This window comes from Pyxicephalus adspersus, chromosome 3 (assembly GCF_032062135.1).
Source record: "Pyxicephalus adspersus chromosome 3, UCB_Pads_2.0, whole genome shotgun sequence".
NCBI lineage: Eukaryota > Metazoa > Chordata > Amphibia > Anura > Pyxicephalidae > Pyxicephalus > Pyxicephalus adspersus.
Window position 1 is genome coordinate 54,226,092 of NC_092860.1, and position 18,117 is coordinate 54,244,208.

The window sequence follows — 18,117 nt, forward strand, 5'->3', positions numbered from 1 at the left end:
ACACATTCCTTTGCTTAAACATAAAATAAATTCGTTCAACCAATCAGTTTTACAACAACATGTCTTTGCTCTACAAAGTCCTTTGTGAATAGCAAGTTATAGTACATAGAATAGGTTGTACCTGTCTAGCAACTATAAGGCAAAAATGGAAACTTTTCTCACTGCAGGAGGATTGTGCAATTTTTTTTTGAATTGGTGACCACCTACATCAGGCATGCATTTACCCCCAGCAGTTTTATTTCTTGTTCCACAATTGACTATACATTAGGTTTCCTGCTCTATTCTCCATTTTTTTTTTTTTTTTTTTGAGGATTGCCATGGTGAATCTAAGAATACCAATGTGACAAAACATTACCTTACTGATTGCAAATGATCCATCAATACAAAAAATACTCAGATTCATTAAGTTTAATGGTTATTTAATCACACAATATGGCTGACATGTGCACTAGTCTGCAGTTGAATATGCAGTCATGGTCAGACTGCCCTCAGGCATGTGTGCTATTTAGTAAATTCCTAAACAGTAATGGCTCCATTAGGTGACTACTTTAAGTGTGTGGGAAGGGGAAAGGATATGCCTGTTGCAAACACTTCATTTTTCAGGGGAAGAACTGTAGTGAATAAACAATTATTGGTCCCTAGTGGAAAATTATGATGAATGATCTAGTTCTGAAGAGGAAGGAGGTCCTGATTCCACTTGCTGATCTTTATTTAGATCCCATTTAGAACACGGAGGCCTCTTCTGGAGACATCACAAACTAAGATACTGACAAGACTGAACTAATGCAGACACAAGCACACATATAGGGCATCAATAAACAAAAGTTTACAAGTATACCATACATACTTTTTGGTACTTCAATAAACAAAGCGTTGTATGGTTACAACACCAAAAAGCCTCAAAGCGGATCTCATGGCACCATAGTGATTAGTTTGATTGTCCTCCACGGCCACTCGATACTTCAGATGAATTTGTTCGATCTTCTCCAACCACTACTGAATGGTGGAAAGCAAGTGTTGCAGTATAATTTGGGCTGCTGCTGTTGAAGCAAAAAAAAATATTTAAATATAGGTTTAAATATATAAATGTAGGATTAAATAAATATAAACGGTATTACGCATATATGGCTGCATGTCTTTTGAGACCCGAAGGCTAGGCTGTCTCTGCAGGCTTGGAAAAAGATTGCTTCTCATTTAGGACCTATGTGGATAAGTCCAAAATTTCCTGACAGATGGGTGTACCATGGTCTGTGCTGCCCACTAAACTGAAGTGTGGGCCTATAAAGAACATGAAGATGCTATTGTGCGAAACACTGTTAAAATAACTGTTCTCTCTCTCCCTCCCCAAAAAAAGTCCAACCTAAACACTAAATACAATTTATACAAAACTATTCTCATTTTCCTGTAGGTTAGTTCTGATAGCTTCCTTTAAAAACGAATACAAGGTCATCGTTGGCAACTCTTATATTCCCCCCCCTCCTAAAACTCTGTCTCATATATATGGCTAACAAAAATCTGCAGCATGCTAATTGTTTTATTAAAATTATGACACTGGTCCTTTTTGACAAGTACTATAGTTGATTAAAATCCATTATATATCCATAAAACTGGGCATTCATGGCTTCTGGTCCCAACAACAGTCACATGGTCTGCTGTAGCTGTACTTATGCCATTGGTTGGAACTGATTATTAACAATTTTTTTTTGTTATTTTGCTGTTACTCAATAATTTATCAGTGGAAATTTAGAATGTTGCTTTATGCTGTACAGTCACTTTAAGTGGAGGAATGTATTTCCTGGTGCAGGACAATAAAAGCTATGACATAAAAATAACTATTTTATCAGCATCTAATTTCATGAGACCTTACTCCCTTGTACAATGGTTGATTTCAGGCTGCAAACCATGGCAAAAGCGATGTTTATATATGGAATTTTTGCAAAAATGGTCTTTCTGGTGCTGCACTTCTTATATACTCATGCCATTAAAGTTCCCTTTCTGAAGAAATAGGGTTGTTTACAGGGCTGTGATGCAAGTTTAGCATTTTTTTTTTATACTTTTGACTACATTAGTTGAATAAGGTCAGCTGTACTTTTTCACAGTTGGGGGCTGCCTGACTCCAGAAGCTTGTTGTGGAGCAGGCAGGTCCCTGAGAGAGGAGCTACAGAGATTTGACCTGCCTGAACTAGTGCTGCTCCTGATAGTTAAGCTTGGACTTCTTCCATTACTCATGTGATTTAAAAAAAAATGAAGGTAAAGACCTCCTATACAGTACTGGACCACCAACATGATATGAGGTTTGGTTGGGTTATAAAATTTAACACGCCCATTATTTTTCTTGTCAGAAGAAATGCTTATGTGAACATTTTAACAAATTTGCTTCAACTTTATTCAAATTATTTGCAATTCGATGTCTGAGTAACTCCATTTGGTCAAGCTTAAGTTTAGCTGAAATTGATTTATACTGTTGTTTAGTAATATAGTTAAGATATCTGAAAAAGATTTTTTAAAAACCAATTTCACCCTTTTTTTCTCCTCTTTTTTTCAGTTTGCCCAAGTATGGATATTCGGAATAATCTGACAAAGTTGTACGACTTGGAAGAATGCACTGTTATTGAAGGTCATCTACAGATTTTACTCATGTTTAACACCAAACCAGAACATTTTAAAGGTTTAACATTTTCCAATCTTACCATGATAACGGACTACCTCCTTCTCTTTCGAGTTTACGGTCTGCAGAGTCTAAAAGACCTGTTTCCAAATCTCACAGTTATCCGTGGTACCCGACTCTTTTTCAACTATGCCTTGGTCATTTTTGAAATGCTTGATCTAAAGGAGATCGGTCTTCACAGCCTTATGCGCATATCTAGAGGCTCAGTACGGATTGAGAAGAATCATGAACTGTGTTATCTTTCTACCATTGACTGGTCAAAAATCCTGGACTCTGTTGAAGACAACTATATCAACCTCAACAAAGATAATAAGGAGGAATGTGGGGATGTGTGCCCTGGTTCTATGAAGGGAACGAGCAGTTGTCCATCTACAATCATTAATTCAGTTTTTGGTGAACGCTGCTGGACCCAGGATCACTGTCAAAGAAGTAAGGTTTTTATTTATGCTATGCTTTGCATATATACATTGCAGAATATATTTTTTCGTTTAGATTTTCCAATTGTAAAGCAGAATGTTTATCCACTGTACATCTGAAGCTACATTTTATTACCAAACATATGAGCTCCACCCTCATTTTGCCATCCTCCTGGACATTTTGGTTATATTCAAAAACTTGAGAACATGTGCTGGGTGGGTTCTGGCATTTATGAATGACAGAAATCAATCCCAGTTTAGAGTATGCCCAATAAAGCAGGTCAAAAACATTTTCACAATTGCAGACAATGCTGTCTAAAAAACACCCATTTTAGTGAGACCATGATTACATTTTTGAACAGATTGGGACCAGTTTTTTTTAGGGTAGACTTTATTTCTTCCATTTTGAAAGACAGCCTATTCTGCTGAACCCTCAGGGCATACAGTTGCCACTTTGTGTAAAACATTCCTAAAACTGTATTCTTCCCAGAAATTTTTTAAGATGAGTGGCAGGAAACTGTAGGTGGGTGGCAGCCCCTGAAAAGTGCCGGGTCGGGCACCTGGCTAAAGGGGGCTGGGGAGAACACTGCTAAAATATTACATGTACCATTTCTAGCACCACAAAGCAACACACATTGCTTGGTAAAGTGCACAGGGTTGCCATTTAGAATGAATAACATCACAAACCGAATGGTTTGCTGTCTCCCTGGTGCCAGAGTTCGGCATGTGATGGACCAAGTGGACAAATTACTGGGAGGGGCTGGACAGGAGCCAGCAGTGTTGGTTTATGTTGGAACCAATGACAGGATAGATGGAATATGGAGGATTGTTAATAATCAGTTTAAAGAATTAGGCTTCAAGTTGAAGGAAAGGACCTCCAAGGTTACTTTCCCCGGAATTATGAGTTTGCCATGCGCAACACAGGAAAGGCAGAGGGAGCTTAGACATATAAATGCATGGCTTAAGTCCTGGTGCAAAAGGGAAAGGTTCTGGTTCATAGAGAACTGGGCTGACTTTTCATTGGGGTACAACCTGTATGCCAAAGATTGGTTTGCACATTGACTGGAGCACTACAGGAACAGCAAAAGGGAGGCTTTGTGAATTTAATACAAGATAAATTTATGGTACAGTTTATAGAAGCCCCAACTAGAAATTATACTCTGCTGGACCTAGTTCTTTCTAACAATGCAGAGCTTCCAACAAATGTGCATATAAAAGAGAACCTGGGTAGCAGTGACCATATTATGATTTCATTTAATGTAAGCTGTAAACAGGAAAGATAAAAACATTAAATTTTCCATTATTAAGGGCGGCTCTCTGTGACTTTGACTGGGAGACAATATTGTCCTTAAAGGACACAGAATAGAAATGGGAATGTTTCAAGTCTGTTCTACAAAAGCACACTGAGAAATTTATTCCAATGGGTAAAAAGTTAAGAGGCTAAAACTAAAACCTATGTTGCTTACAGCTGATGTTAAAAATGCCTTAAGGAACAAGAAAAGGGCATTCTAAAAATGATCACCTTCATCGTTTGAAAACTATAAAGAATATAACAAAAGATGTAAAAAAGGAGATAAAATGTGCAAAACTTCAAAATGAATGATTGCAAAGGAAAGTAAGGCAAACCCCAAAAATTCCTTAAATATATTACCAGCAAAAAGATCAGATCTGAGTATGTAGGCGCCTTAAAGGATGTCTCAGGGTTGGTTACTGTGGATAAAGAAAAGGCAGATTTCCTAAAACCTTTTTTTTTCTGTTGTGCACACAAAGGAAAATGGCAGAGCTCAAATCCAAATTCATAATAGCAATGCCACTGCCTTAAATGAGTCACAGTGGCTCAAAATTGATATGATTGAGAAATGGTTGGGAAAAATTAAGGTTGACAAAGCACCAGCACCTGATGGATTACATCCACGTGTACTCAAAGAGCTGAGTTTGGTTATTTCAAAGCCATTACCGTATTTTCCGGCGTACAAGACGACTTTTTAACCCCGAAAAATCTATGACAAAGTCAGGGGTCGTCTTGTACGCCGGGTACCAGTACTTACCTGCAGCGTCCGGTGTCCCCGCGAGTCCCCTCTCTGGTCTGGCGTCCCTGCGAGTCCTCCTGTGCCTCCTTCTGTCTTCCTGCTTTTCAGCTTACATGAGTCCTCCTGGGCAGGCTCGCGTTGCTTCACAGCAGGACTCGTGTAAGCTGAAAAGCAGGATGTGAGCCTGGATTGGCTCTCCAGTGGAGAGCCTGGATTGGCTCTTCACTGGAACACGCCCATTCATTAAAGGAACGTGCCCATTCATTACTTAGGACTAGTAGTGTACAGTTCTTTCTGCCTCTCAGTTCTCACACAATAGTGAGATCTGACAGGCAGAAGGAACAGTACAATACTGGGCATATAACACGACCCCCAAATGATTGGTTAGAGTGGGGGGTCGTCTTATACGCCCAGTCGCCTTATACACCGGAAAATATGGTACGTCTGATTTTTAGAGACACTCTATTCACTGGCAAGGTACCGATGGATTGGCGTAAGGCCAATGTGGTTCCTATCTGCAAAAAGGGTGCAAAGACATTACCAGGTAACTACAGACCCGTTAGTTTAACGTCCATAGTTGGAAAGGTCCTAGAGAGTTTGATAAAGAACCACATAGAGGAGTTTCTGCTAGAAAAAATATTATAAGTGATAGTCAGCATGGCTTCAAGAAAGACTGAAGTTGTCAAACAAATTTACTCTCTTTTTATGAGGAAGTAAGTAAACAGGTAGACAGTGGAATAGCAGTTGATATAGTGTACTTGGACTTTGCTAAAGCATTTGACACTGTACCCCACAGACGGTTAATATGCAAGTTAGGGTCGATAGGTTTAGAAAAGTCAATCTGTAAATGGATAGAGAACTGGCTTAAAGATCGCATCCAGAGAGTTGTTATTAATGATTCATAATCTGAATAATCTAAGGTTATTAGTGGTGTACCCCCAGGGTTCAGTCTTGGGATCTCTACTATTTAACATCTTTATAAATGATATAGAGTTTGGGATGTACTGACCTGGATGTACTGTTTGATTGAGCAGCCAAATGGCAAATTACATTCAATATAGATAAATGTAAAATTATGCATTTGGGGGATAATAACATGTATGTTTTATACTATCCAGGGGATCAACATTTGGGGAATCAGAAATGGAAAAGGATCTGGGGGTTTTGGTAGATCATAGACCTAATAATAGCATGCAATGCCAAGCTGAAATATCTAAAGCTAGTACAAGTACTTTCTTGTATTAAAAGAGGAATAGACTGCAGAGATGGAGACATAATCCTGCCCCTGTACAAAGCGTTGATAAGACCACATCTGGAATATGCAGTCCAGTTTTGGGCACTAGTTCACAAAAAGGACATTGTGGAATTGGAGAAAGTGCAGAGAAGGGCAACTAAACTAATAAAAGGAATGGAGGAGCTCAGCTATGAGGAGAGATTAGCTGAACTGAATCTATTCTCCCTTGAGAAGAGACATTTAAGGGGGGATATGATCACCCTGTGTAAATATATAAATGGTCCATATAGAGAACTCTTTTCCCAAATATTCACTTTGAGATCATTACAAAGAACAAGAGGGCACTCTTTGCGTCTGGAGGAAAAGAAGTTTAAGCTCCGGATAAGGAAGGGATTCTTCACTGTAAGGTTTGTGAAAATGTGGAATCAGCTCCCTCAGGAAGTAGTTTCAGCAACTACTAGAAAAAAAGCTTGATGTTTTTCTGGAAGCACAGAATATAACTGGGTATTAAGTTTTTTAAGTAAAAATACCAGAGACTGTTGACCCAGGTAACATCTGATTGCCTCATGGAATTGGCAAGGAATTTTGTTTTTACCCTGTCGGAGCAAATTGTACCAGGGTTTTTTGTTTGCCTTCCTCTGGACCAACTATGTCTTATTGGGTTTTATATCTGGGATATGTTTATTTCCCTAGTGGTTGAACTTGATGGACTTATGTCCTAAACTACTATGTAACTATAGCACAAATTCATGTAGTGTTCATTGTTTTGTAGATGCTTCCTACTTCCAACACAGCAGCTTTAACAACTGGCTGTTCACTTATTGCTTAATATATGACAGGTGCCATTATAACCAGATAATCTCTTATTCACTTCACTGTTTAATGAATATGGTTTACTACCCTAAGTTAAAAAAAAACTTGTCATTCACCACAATGTTAACATTATTATAAATTATACGGAACATGTATTGCTCTAAGGATCAATACATTTAGCAGTGATAACAATCACACTTCTGAAGATTTTGATTCTGAGCAATTTATGCATCTACTAATTTAGGTCACATGGTCTAGAAATAAATATTTACAATATAGTTTGCATGTATATTTTAATTAGTTAAGTTTTTTTACTACATATGATCTATGCACCAATAGCATTGCTTTAGCATACACAAATTCAGTCAACCCAAAACATTATTTTTGTCTTAGAGTAGATGCATGCTGATTTAGTGTCTTTAATAACTCCCTGATGCGTTGGGGCACACTGGTGCATGGCAGCACGGCTGTATTGTTGTGTCAGGTGAAATAGATGACACCACACCACAGCAAAGTGCATCAGTAGGATACTGCTTGATTTACTGCAGTGCATGTGTAAACGGAGGACTCAATGTTTTATATATATATAAAATATATATATATTTTTGCTGGAGATGATTGTTTAAAAAAATCTAGTGCCAGTACAGTTGTCATCATTTTGCAATCTGCTATTCCTACTATTGTTTATTATAAGGCGGACACAGAGGAGTACATTCTCTCAGTCCTCTTATTAACAGCACTGTACAGCTTTTGTTAATTTCTACTGTCACTGGAATTGATCACTAACTATTGTTTTGAGGAAGAATTGTTTTGACTAGGCTTGAAAATCTATTTTTAGATGGGATACTCCTCACATGTACAATAATGAAAAACCACAGTATTACTTGGCCTCATCTTGATAATATCTAAATCAGTTTCCAGGAAGAGTACACAGAGTTTGTTGGATCAGTTTCCTGTTTGGGTTGTGAGATGCCCTAAAAATGACTTTTTGTCAAATCCTAAAGCTTTATGAATAGAATTTATTTCACTAGAGTTAGTTATGTGTTGCCTGTCTGAAATCTGACCAGAATCAGGAATTCTGACATAACGCCTGTTTTTAAAGTATATCTAAACCATAGCCGGATAACCTTTAGTTTGGCATAGCATGCCACTCTTTCATTATTTATTCTCCTCCATATCATACTGCTTTACCTTCTTTTTTTTAACATTTGTGGCCTCTCAGTGCTGCAGATCTCCACCAACCTATTGTAGCCACGTGCCTACTTGTGTTCACTATAGCATTGGCTGCAGATTTTTGCTCAGAACAGTTTGCTAATAATCATTATGCATGGCTGCTTCTAGCATTTACCGGAGGTGTATGGGAGCAGGAGCAGCACACTTGCAAACAGTTGAGAGACCCTATAAATGAAATACCCAGGAAAGGAACTTTATAGCAAGATCAGCAGGTATTCTGAAATGAAATATGCAGACTTCAAAGATTATAAACCTCATTTAAAATCCCAATAAAATAGGAAATCTTATGTAGGATTTTAGTGATTTAGGTCTGGATATATTTTACCGTAAATATGGTGTCTTCTTTTTATACTCGAGTTCTAATATAACATTACCCCTTCCCACATATTTCACCCCTTCCTCAGTTATTATGATATAAGAATATGCATATGGCAAAACTAATGGATGAGGATCCACCGCTTGCTCTACTGACTCCCCAGAGAATACTTTAGTAAAACAACCTCACATCTACATCCATTTTTACATTAACCAGCATTACTGTATTAGAATAATAGGACTTTTTGCATGTTTTATTATTTTGGTTTAAACAAAATTAATTTGTAACTTTGGTTCATGTAGAACTAACTTAATGATCTTTTGACAACTTTTAAATATTTGTTAGCTTGGGTAATAAATGGCTGCATTCATATTTCTTGGTTGTATGACACTTGTAAAACCCACACTCCTAAATAAGACACAAGGGGGGAAAGATTAACGATGCCACACTGGACAGTGGTGCCAAACAGTAGCAGTGACATGTTATGACACCGTGACAAAGCAGACTTGTTTATCAAATTGGAAAGTCTGTGAAAGGTTTGGACTGAACATGGATGAGTTGAAAAATCTGAAGATTTTAATTGCTGTCACTCAGCAGTATATATACTAATACACAACAGGTAATATATGTACCACCACCCTGCTTTCTTTCTGTGTAGTTCCAGGAATTTTTTACTATCCTCTGATTACAGCGTCCTAGACCTCTTTAACTTCTCGGCATGTAATTATTGGAAGGTTTCACCCTTCTCTTCCATGTGTGCAGCTTCCTAGACCTCTGTGTATAGCTCCCACCACTTTGTGCTGTACCCACCATAATTATTACATATATACACACAACTCCATGCACCCTTCTTTACACCACACTGCTCTAATTCCTATTATCTGTACAATTTGTATTTCACAATGTGTTTTTATATAGTGTGCTGTATATTACACCCACAATCCCACTTTATGTACTACACTGTCACTGTCCAATGTCTGCTTATTTGTCCTGGGTTCGAAATAATTACCAAACATTTAGTCTGTAAATTAACATATTCATCCAGTGGAAAACAAACTTGTTTTTAAGCAATAATTTCCAGGCCTTATCTGGTGCTTGTGCTGCCCTGGGCTCATGTAAACCTTTACCTTTGTATATGGGGCAGCATAGTAAGTACTTTATGGAGGGAAGACGGCTTTGTCCTACACAAGTTCAGCACATTTCAGTTTCCGAATGTTCATGCAGTCCTTAAATAACAGCAAATGCCATTTGCTTGCATATTGGCCATTTCATTAAAGACAAAAAATGAACCCATGTAATAAGTTGAGGACAAGTTATCCTAGTAGGTCTGATTAAACTAAACAGGTATCCTCTAAACATAAAATTCAAATGGTGACCATGTTTTCTGTAGCTATTTTGTTCCTTGTTCCAGTGCACTGGGGGTTAAACAAGCAGGAATGTGAACGTGAGGCATAGTTTACTGCATACTTTTAGGTATACACTCCACCTTTTCAGCTCACATGCCACTCATTTATAATTAGGTCGGTCCTAAATGTCTAAAACTATTCTTCTCTTTTTGACACCATAACTTTTCAGAGTATTTAAACCAAAACCGTGACATCTGCAAATTTTAAAGGCTTTTGTTTCTTGGGAAAAACCCAGGGCTTTGTGCAATATAGGTTAACAATGTACCATCTCTTTAGCAGGAATAGGATCAGTGTACTGGCAGCGTAAGGGCAGGTTCTGACCTGCCTGCAATATCAAGTGATCCGGTGAGTCTCCTGGAGGGTGGCATCTTGCCAGTCGCTCAGTCACTCACACCTCAGCACTGGTTCCTAAACCAACATCTGAAGACTGGTGGTACTTCACTCACTGCTGCTCCCGTTCAGAGAGCAGACACTTGTAGACTGTGCTTGTAAAGTCTCCCCCCAAGGCAGCGGGTCATTGACATCCGTGGTGACGGCACTGCCACCTCATTGCCAGTCTGAACGTAGCCTTAACCACCAATACATAATACCTTACTACGTATTAGCTCCCTCCACTGATGCTTAGATCGTAGGGAAATTATAGCCTTTGTTTGTTTTTAGTGAAGAATGAATATGTCCCCATGCACTGACCTATGCTTAAGCAGCCGATTACCAGACTTGGGCATTGTTGTGGGGGTTTGGAGGAGTGGTATATTTTCTGGTAGTTTCTTTGCACTGATATCATGTGGGGATCAGCATCAAGGACTATAGTGTTGTATGTAGATACACTGGATTTACAAAATGCCTGAGCCCATTCCAAGCTTTGCAAGTCAAAAGCTAGTGGATAGGAAGCTATTGAATCTGTTGGGTAGTAGGCTAACACAGCAAGCAGAGGACTGTTACTAAATTGGCCCTTTCTACATTCAACATTGTTGCAAATGTACTATAGCTTATTTGTTGCTATGTAATGCATCTGGGTGGTTATCTTTTAATGGTTGAAAAAATAGACTTCCTTAGAGAACAGCTATAAACTACTGTTTCAAAAATGTTTTGGAAAATAGATCTGTATCTGTACCTGTTCTTGAATTTAGCAAAAACAACAAATATCCTGCAATATAATTTTACTTTCAGAATTGCTGCATATTTTTTTGTTGTTGGGACCAAAATAAATGAACAAGTACTTTATGTTGTTTATGCACAGATGTGCTTAGCTGGGAATTTATGTGTTCTACGTTTATTATATTGTTTGCTGTCGCTGAAAGTGGTGAAACCGGTGGAAGGAGTTGTGCTAATGACCAGCGTGTTTAGAGCACTTTGATGTAAAATTGAGCTAGTAGGTACAATCCCAAACAGATCTGTAAATCTGTCAAAACTGCAGCTTCATCAGAAATAACTTCAAAGAAGTACACCTGTTATAAAGCAGACATAGGGCTCCCTTACCTCATTAAACTCACTTAGATCCTGTTCCTCCTGGCAATACTGAAAACCGTAAAAAAATACCCAGAATGTTTTAACATGTCTAAGTTTACTTTTCAATAGGTAAAAAGGTATTAAAATCATTAATTCTTACATATCATTTGATAGGGTTGATTAGATTGAAATATGCATGAAAAATGTTAGTGCTTTACAGTTTCTCAGAAATAGTTTCATTTTTCTCTGTGTACATAGGCCTCTTAGGATGAATGAACAAGAACTATTAGATTAGAGACTAATGTTTCAGCAGATCCCCCCCAATATCAGTTTATTGTAGAGCGGTGTTTGGTATTGAAGCTAATAGTGAAAGAATATTCAAATGATGGGACAAAAAAAGTATCTGGATCTTATGTTTGGCAGTCCAAAGCAGTAAGGACACGATGGTGAGGGTACAGGATGGAAGGTAACCACACCAAAAAACTTAACAGGAGTTGAAAGGGGATGGGAAATGTGCAGGATTGGGCTCCAAAAATATGAGCAGGACAGCAGACATGATAATAGGGAAAGAGAGGGGGACATTTAATTTAGAGCACAGACTGTCAGCAGGACCAGATCAGCTTGGATAGCACAAGAATACAGCCGAAAGGAGAAGGTTAGTGCCATTAGATTGTAAGGAAGAGAGAACATAAGGCAGAATACACACCTGTCATGTATAAAGTGTTTCTTATTCAAGTGGGCAGCAAGGACTGTTCATACCCTTTCTTCTCTTTATGAAGTAAAAGTGCAGCTTTCTGAACCAGTTCACAAGGGTAGTACCGATGAAAGGGGTGAAACAAGACAAACCTTACCTTTTAATTATGCAACCAAACATATATGAGATAATAATACATGTTCAATTTGAAACAAATGTAGGGTGGATTCATGTTTAGATCCCTGGAAATGTTTGTAAGGAGTGGATCCAAAAGGATTCTGTAATACAATTGCATGCGTGTTATGGTTATTGTTCATGGTAAACTATGATTGGTGATTGATCACTTTTCCTCTAAGTTCATGGATTTGTTGCAAGATAAAGTAGATTGCTTATTTTAATGGTAATTCTACAGGACCACTTGAATGTCACTGTTGTGCTTTTGAAACCTACATTTGCAAATACCTACTGTAATCATTTCAGTAAAAAGAGTAGATACATGTGGATTTTTGTCATTGTAAATCTAACTAATACTGACACTGAACCTTCCTAGTTCTGCATTATAAAGGCTAATTTGGCTACCAGATTGGATTCCATGCATCTACCATACAGAGTAGATGTACACGTTCATGTTCAACACTGAAAAACATGGTAGCTAGGTCTTCTGTCATAGAGAGAACTGTGTGGATTTGTAAGAACGGGTGAGTGTGCAGGCTAAGCAAGTGTAAAAATAAACAGCATTATACAAGGATGTCAAAGAAAATAATTTCGTAAAAGATGGACCAGTATCAGAGATGGTGCTAACATTGCAGATAGTACCTGAAGCTAAAACAGGAGAGACACAATTTTTTTTTATTTAGGAAAGACAATATTTATCTAAACATTCAGGTAATGAAGGGGTTACTGACCTTTTAACAAAAGCAACAATTCTAAGCATGGAATGTTTGCAGCTGTGATAAATTCTCTTCCCCCCTCCCTTAGTTTCTGGTGTCTGCAATACTGCACCTTGTTCCTTCCCATCCTTGTCTGCACTTTACCTAATAGCTGTGGATTGCTGTTCTTCTTGTTTTGTGAGCATTTCTGTTTCCTGTCCTCTCCTTTTCCCAGGTACCACTGAGCTGTTGATCAGCATTTACAACATTCACTGAATAAATCGGATGTGTTACAGGTAAACCTGTCAGAAAAAAGGGCATTGTAGTGGTTTGGTGCTATTTAAAAATACTACTTTAAGAATAGGTGCCAAGAAAGCCACATTCACAGACCTAGAATGTAGAATTGGAGGACACGGGGGTTGATTTACAAACCGATTAAAGAATGTTCCCCTTGTAAAGTGAATGATCACTACACTTCCAGAATATTGTGAAACTATGTTTACTCTTCTAATCCAATCATGGGCAAGGCAAAAAATATTTTGTTGCTTGCACATGATTGGATATCTGAAGTGAACCTGGTTTCAACCTATTTTTTAGACAAAGTTAACATTCCCAACTTTTTCATTAAACCACTCTCAGTCTTTACCTGATTTGTTTTTGGAACGACCCAATCAATTTTCCTGTAGACCTGTAGAGGGCTGTTAATGTGAACAGGTTAGGTTAGCAGCAAGGGTACAAACTGATGCAATATAACCTTTGGTCTTGTTCTTAGATGAGATATGACATATAGACAGGTTTGTTTGGAATTTTTCTGCTAATCCCCAAACATGCTGTAACACTTAAGATTCTGCTCCCCTAGAACCAATAGCTTTATAAGCTGCATTTAGGAATAGCTGTGTGGTTTGGTCATTATTTACTATTAAGACAAGCAAATGCAGAAAGTGTAGTAAATAGACAGAATGTATGGTTTGGAAACGCTGCCAGATAACATGCAACAACGATAGATTAATACTTACATGCCATTTATTTTGCTTTTACTGAGAAGGCCTAGCCTTTTCTTAAAAACATTGTACCCTCTCCAAATACATTTTTCATAAAGTTGGAAATATTGCTCCCTTTCCTGCTTTCCTTCATTTTTTTTTTTATTTGCACATAAGAGCAGCCATTTCTTTTTTTGTCAGTGGGCAAGGGTATTTTGTGTTTTGAAATTCCGCTCTGCTGTGGTTCCAGGTCGAGCAGGGTGGGGGGTGGGGGGCTCCATTACTCATTGCCCTGGCATGCACTGCTCCAGATTCCTTCCTCACTTTGTGACACCAGCATTGGCTGCACAGGGGAAAGTCCAGATTTTACCCTTTTCTTTAAGGTAAAACACATTTGTATTCCTCTGTTGGTGGTCATATTTCTTATAAAGGTATGTATACAAGTCAGAACACTGGCACAGAAAATGATCTTTCATGATCAGTTACAGTAAAAGATGAATGAACGAATGCCGTACACACAGCTCTGTTCAGTTCCAGGATGAGCGAGCTGCACCCGACATTTCTCCGCTCCCTACAAATACACGCAGTCATTCCTGATCAGGATGGAGGGCGCTGTACACATGTCAATCACAGCTGTCCATCTCAAGTGACAAACATCTTACCTGTGTATGTAGCCTAAATATTGTGTTTACTTGCCAGAAAAAAAAAAAATGAAGTCCATCTGATAGTATATAGCATAGAACTTAGGGCAGTAGCTGACCCTGGTTAGGCAGAAGTGAGTACACATGATGCCTTCAATGCTATGCTCAGCAGGATGCCTATGAGAGGAGAGCAGTGGTATACGCCTGCCATGCGCTGTCCTTAGAACCCCATGCATTCAGTTTGGCTTTGCTTAGTTTGCATTCGGTGCCTTTTCACTTGCTGTGCTCCAACATTAGTGCAGGAAATGTTTTGATCATTTAAATTACAGTTCAGTAGCAGTGGTGTTGGTATTGAATTAGATTTATTTTCCTCACTTTTTTGTGCTTCAGACTATGGGGTCTAATTTGTAACTGACAACAGAGACACCCATATGTTTGGTATGCAGTATAGCAGGAATTGTCAGCCTTCTCGGAGGCCATGGATCACATTACTGGAAAAAGAGGGCTTCCTTTCTTGCTTTTTTTCTGTTAGGGATAAAAACTGTAAGGGATTACTTTACTTCCTGTTATGTTTTATACTCTTACTTGCACAATACTGTTGTTAAAAATTACCTTAAACATACTTGGTGGCCATACATACCATACTTGGTGGCCATCTTGGCTGTGAAAACCATTTTTGAACTGTACTGTAAATGTTGCATTGTTGCATCTGTGCATTAAGTTTAAATAAAACCTTTAATAATTTCAGGTAACTAGAAGGTGCTCTTCAAAACGATGCAGTGCTGTATGATGTTTTGGGTATTATCTGTGTGACCTTAACAACTTTATTATAGCTATAACAGTCTTTATTATCTACAGTTCCAACTTGTCTATCTCTCATGCCATTACTGCATCTCACTTAGGGATGATGAGCTCCTAATACCTAGATGAACCACAACTAGTCACCAAGGCTGCCTTCAATATGTAATCCTGTAATCACTAAAAACAACCCTCTTGCATCTCATGAGCTGGTGGCAAAGAAATTCAGCCCCGGCTGATCTGCTTCTGTATGTCTTGCCAGCCCACTGAAGTTGCCACCAACATCTCTTGGTGCTAGGACAGAATTGTCCAAAATATCCTGTATGCTATAGCATTAGCTATTGGTGTCTTTTCCTGAAAACGACAGAACTCAATAATGTGAATCATTGTAAGTGGATGTGTGCATTGTGAGTGATCGGGTAATAAAATAGAAGAGAAATTCTGACTAACTGCCTAAAGCTAAAACATTGGATTGCTGGAAGGATCCCCCCCCCAGCATGTTTTGATATGCTTTTTAAGATAACATTTCTTTAAAGCGATATTTTGAATACATGATGGGTAAGCTTTTGGGACCGGGTTTGTGTCATTTAGCACTGCACTCCAGGGATGTATGAGAAGAAGCCAAGGATGAGAAGAGGCTGTAAGGGAGAAGTTGGCAGATAGGTTGTTTCTTCTGCAGACAGAGGACTGGCTGGCTGCCTTAAACTATGAGGCTATTTGCCCCTGTGCTAATGTAACACAACTTCATGATACACTGTATATCTCTATCTCTGCTTTCCTAATGTCCTCTAATATCTCTAGTAAATTCTATTATATATTCATTAAGTAAAGGCTTAATTGCTACTTAAGAAATCTGTGTGCTTGCCAGTAGCATACATACACACGTTAGATTTTTGTTGTTGGATAGGGTCCTTCACCAGAAAGATGCATGAACGAGTGCTTTACATACAGCACCATTATGCTCTGTGGAGAGGGGAGGGGGAGAGCGACGGAGTGACACCCCGCTGGGCTCCCTCCCCTTCACTTGTATTATGATCATTCCTGGTCCTGGCAGATCCAGGAACGATGTTGGACGAGCGCTGTACACACGTCAGATTCTCGTCCAATACCAGCCCTGAAGCGATGATGGGACGAGAATCATCTGACGTGTGTGCAGAGCCTTAGTCTTATCTGTAGAATATACACACGCCAAACCCTTTAGTATGTATGTAGATATTGTCATGATCACCTGCTGAAGTTAAAATTGAGCATCAGAATAGGGAAGAAAGGGGTTTTTCTGGCTTTGACTTGCATGATTTTTGTTGCCAGGTGGGCTGGTCTATTTCATAAACTTCTGATCTGCTGGGGTTTTCGTGCACAACTATTACTTGGGTTAACAGAGAATGCCCTCAAAAAAAAGAAAATGTTTAGTGAGCGTCAGTTTACTGGGCAGAAATGCCTTGTTGATGCGAAAGATCATAGGAGATTGTCTAGACCGGTTCAAGCTACAGTACCCAAACTAACCACTCGTGACGACAAAGATCTGCAGAAGAGTATCTCTGAACGCAAAGCATGATGAATCTTGAAGCAAATGGGCTGCAGCAGCCACTGATGCCACTCATGTCAGCTAAAAACAGGCACCTAAGGCTACAGTTTGCAGTCTTACTAAAATTGGATAGGATAAGATTTGAAAAAGTTTGCTTGGTATGATGAGTCCCATTTTCTGCTGCAACGTTTGGATGGTAGGGTCAAAATTTACTTCCAACGACAAATCATGAATCCATCCTGCTTTGTATTGATGGTTTAGACTAGTGGTGTAATAGTGTGGGGGAAATTTTCCTGGCACACTCTGGGCCCCTTACTACCAATTTGGTGTTGCTACAGCTTACCTTTGCCACAGTGTACCAAGTGTATCTATCTTCTAAATACTTCAGGATAAAGCGCCATGTCACGAAGCTCAGATAATCTCAAAATTGTTTCTCGAACATGTCAATGAGTTCACTGTACTCATATGACCCCCACAGTCACCAGATCCCCATCCAAACAGCAGCTTTGGAAAAGAAGTGGAACAGGAGATTTGTGTCATGAATGTGCATCAGACAATTCTGCAGCAATGTCGTGGTATAATGTCAATATGAACCAAAACCCTGAGGAATGTTTCCAGCACCTTGTTGTATCTGTCACAAAGAGTTTTGTCAGTTTTGTCAGGGGTGTCCAACCAGGTTCTTGCCAGGTTTACCTAAACCAGTGGTTAGTGAACGTATGAAATTCAAACAATGTATCAGTGTAAGTTAGCTTGTTCTAGCTTTAGTTACATTACACAAAATGATCTCTAACATATTAATGTATTTTAAAAATAGTTTTTCAAAATTTTTAAATTTGCAGTTTTTATTTAAAGAATGCCTGCTGATCCTGCCATAAAAGTTTTTATGTTCGAACACTTTCTACAACAAGGTGAAAACACTGTATGCCTGTGTCACAGTTGTGTTCCTGTTGCATGCTCTCCCATTGGAGAAAGCAGCTAGCTATGCCAATGCACTTTGCTACTGTTTTCACCATGAAGAACCCTTCCCAGAAAGATGATGTGCTGA

At 38.7% G+C, this 18,117-nt stretch overlaps 1 protein-coding gene across 1 annotated transcript in view; it reads left to right on the forward strand.

The window, feature by feature from the left end:
* INSR (insulin receptor) overlaps positions 1 to 18,117 on the forward strand; it is an 83,109-nt gene that overhangs the window by 22,901 nt on the left and 42,091 nt on the right. The window contains exon 2 of the mRNA XM_072404683.1: positions 2,546 to 3,097. Coding sequence (XP_072260784.1) covers positions 2,546 to 3,097 — 552 coding nt within the window. The remainder of the gene's footprint in view (positions 1 to 2,545; positions 3,098 to 18,117) is intronic.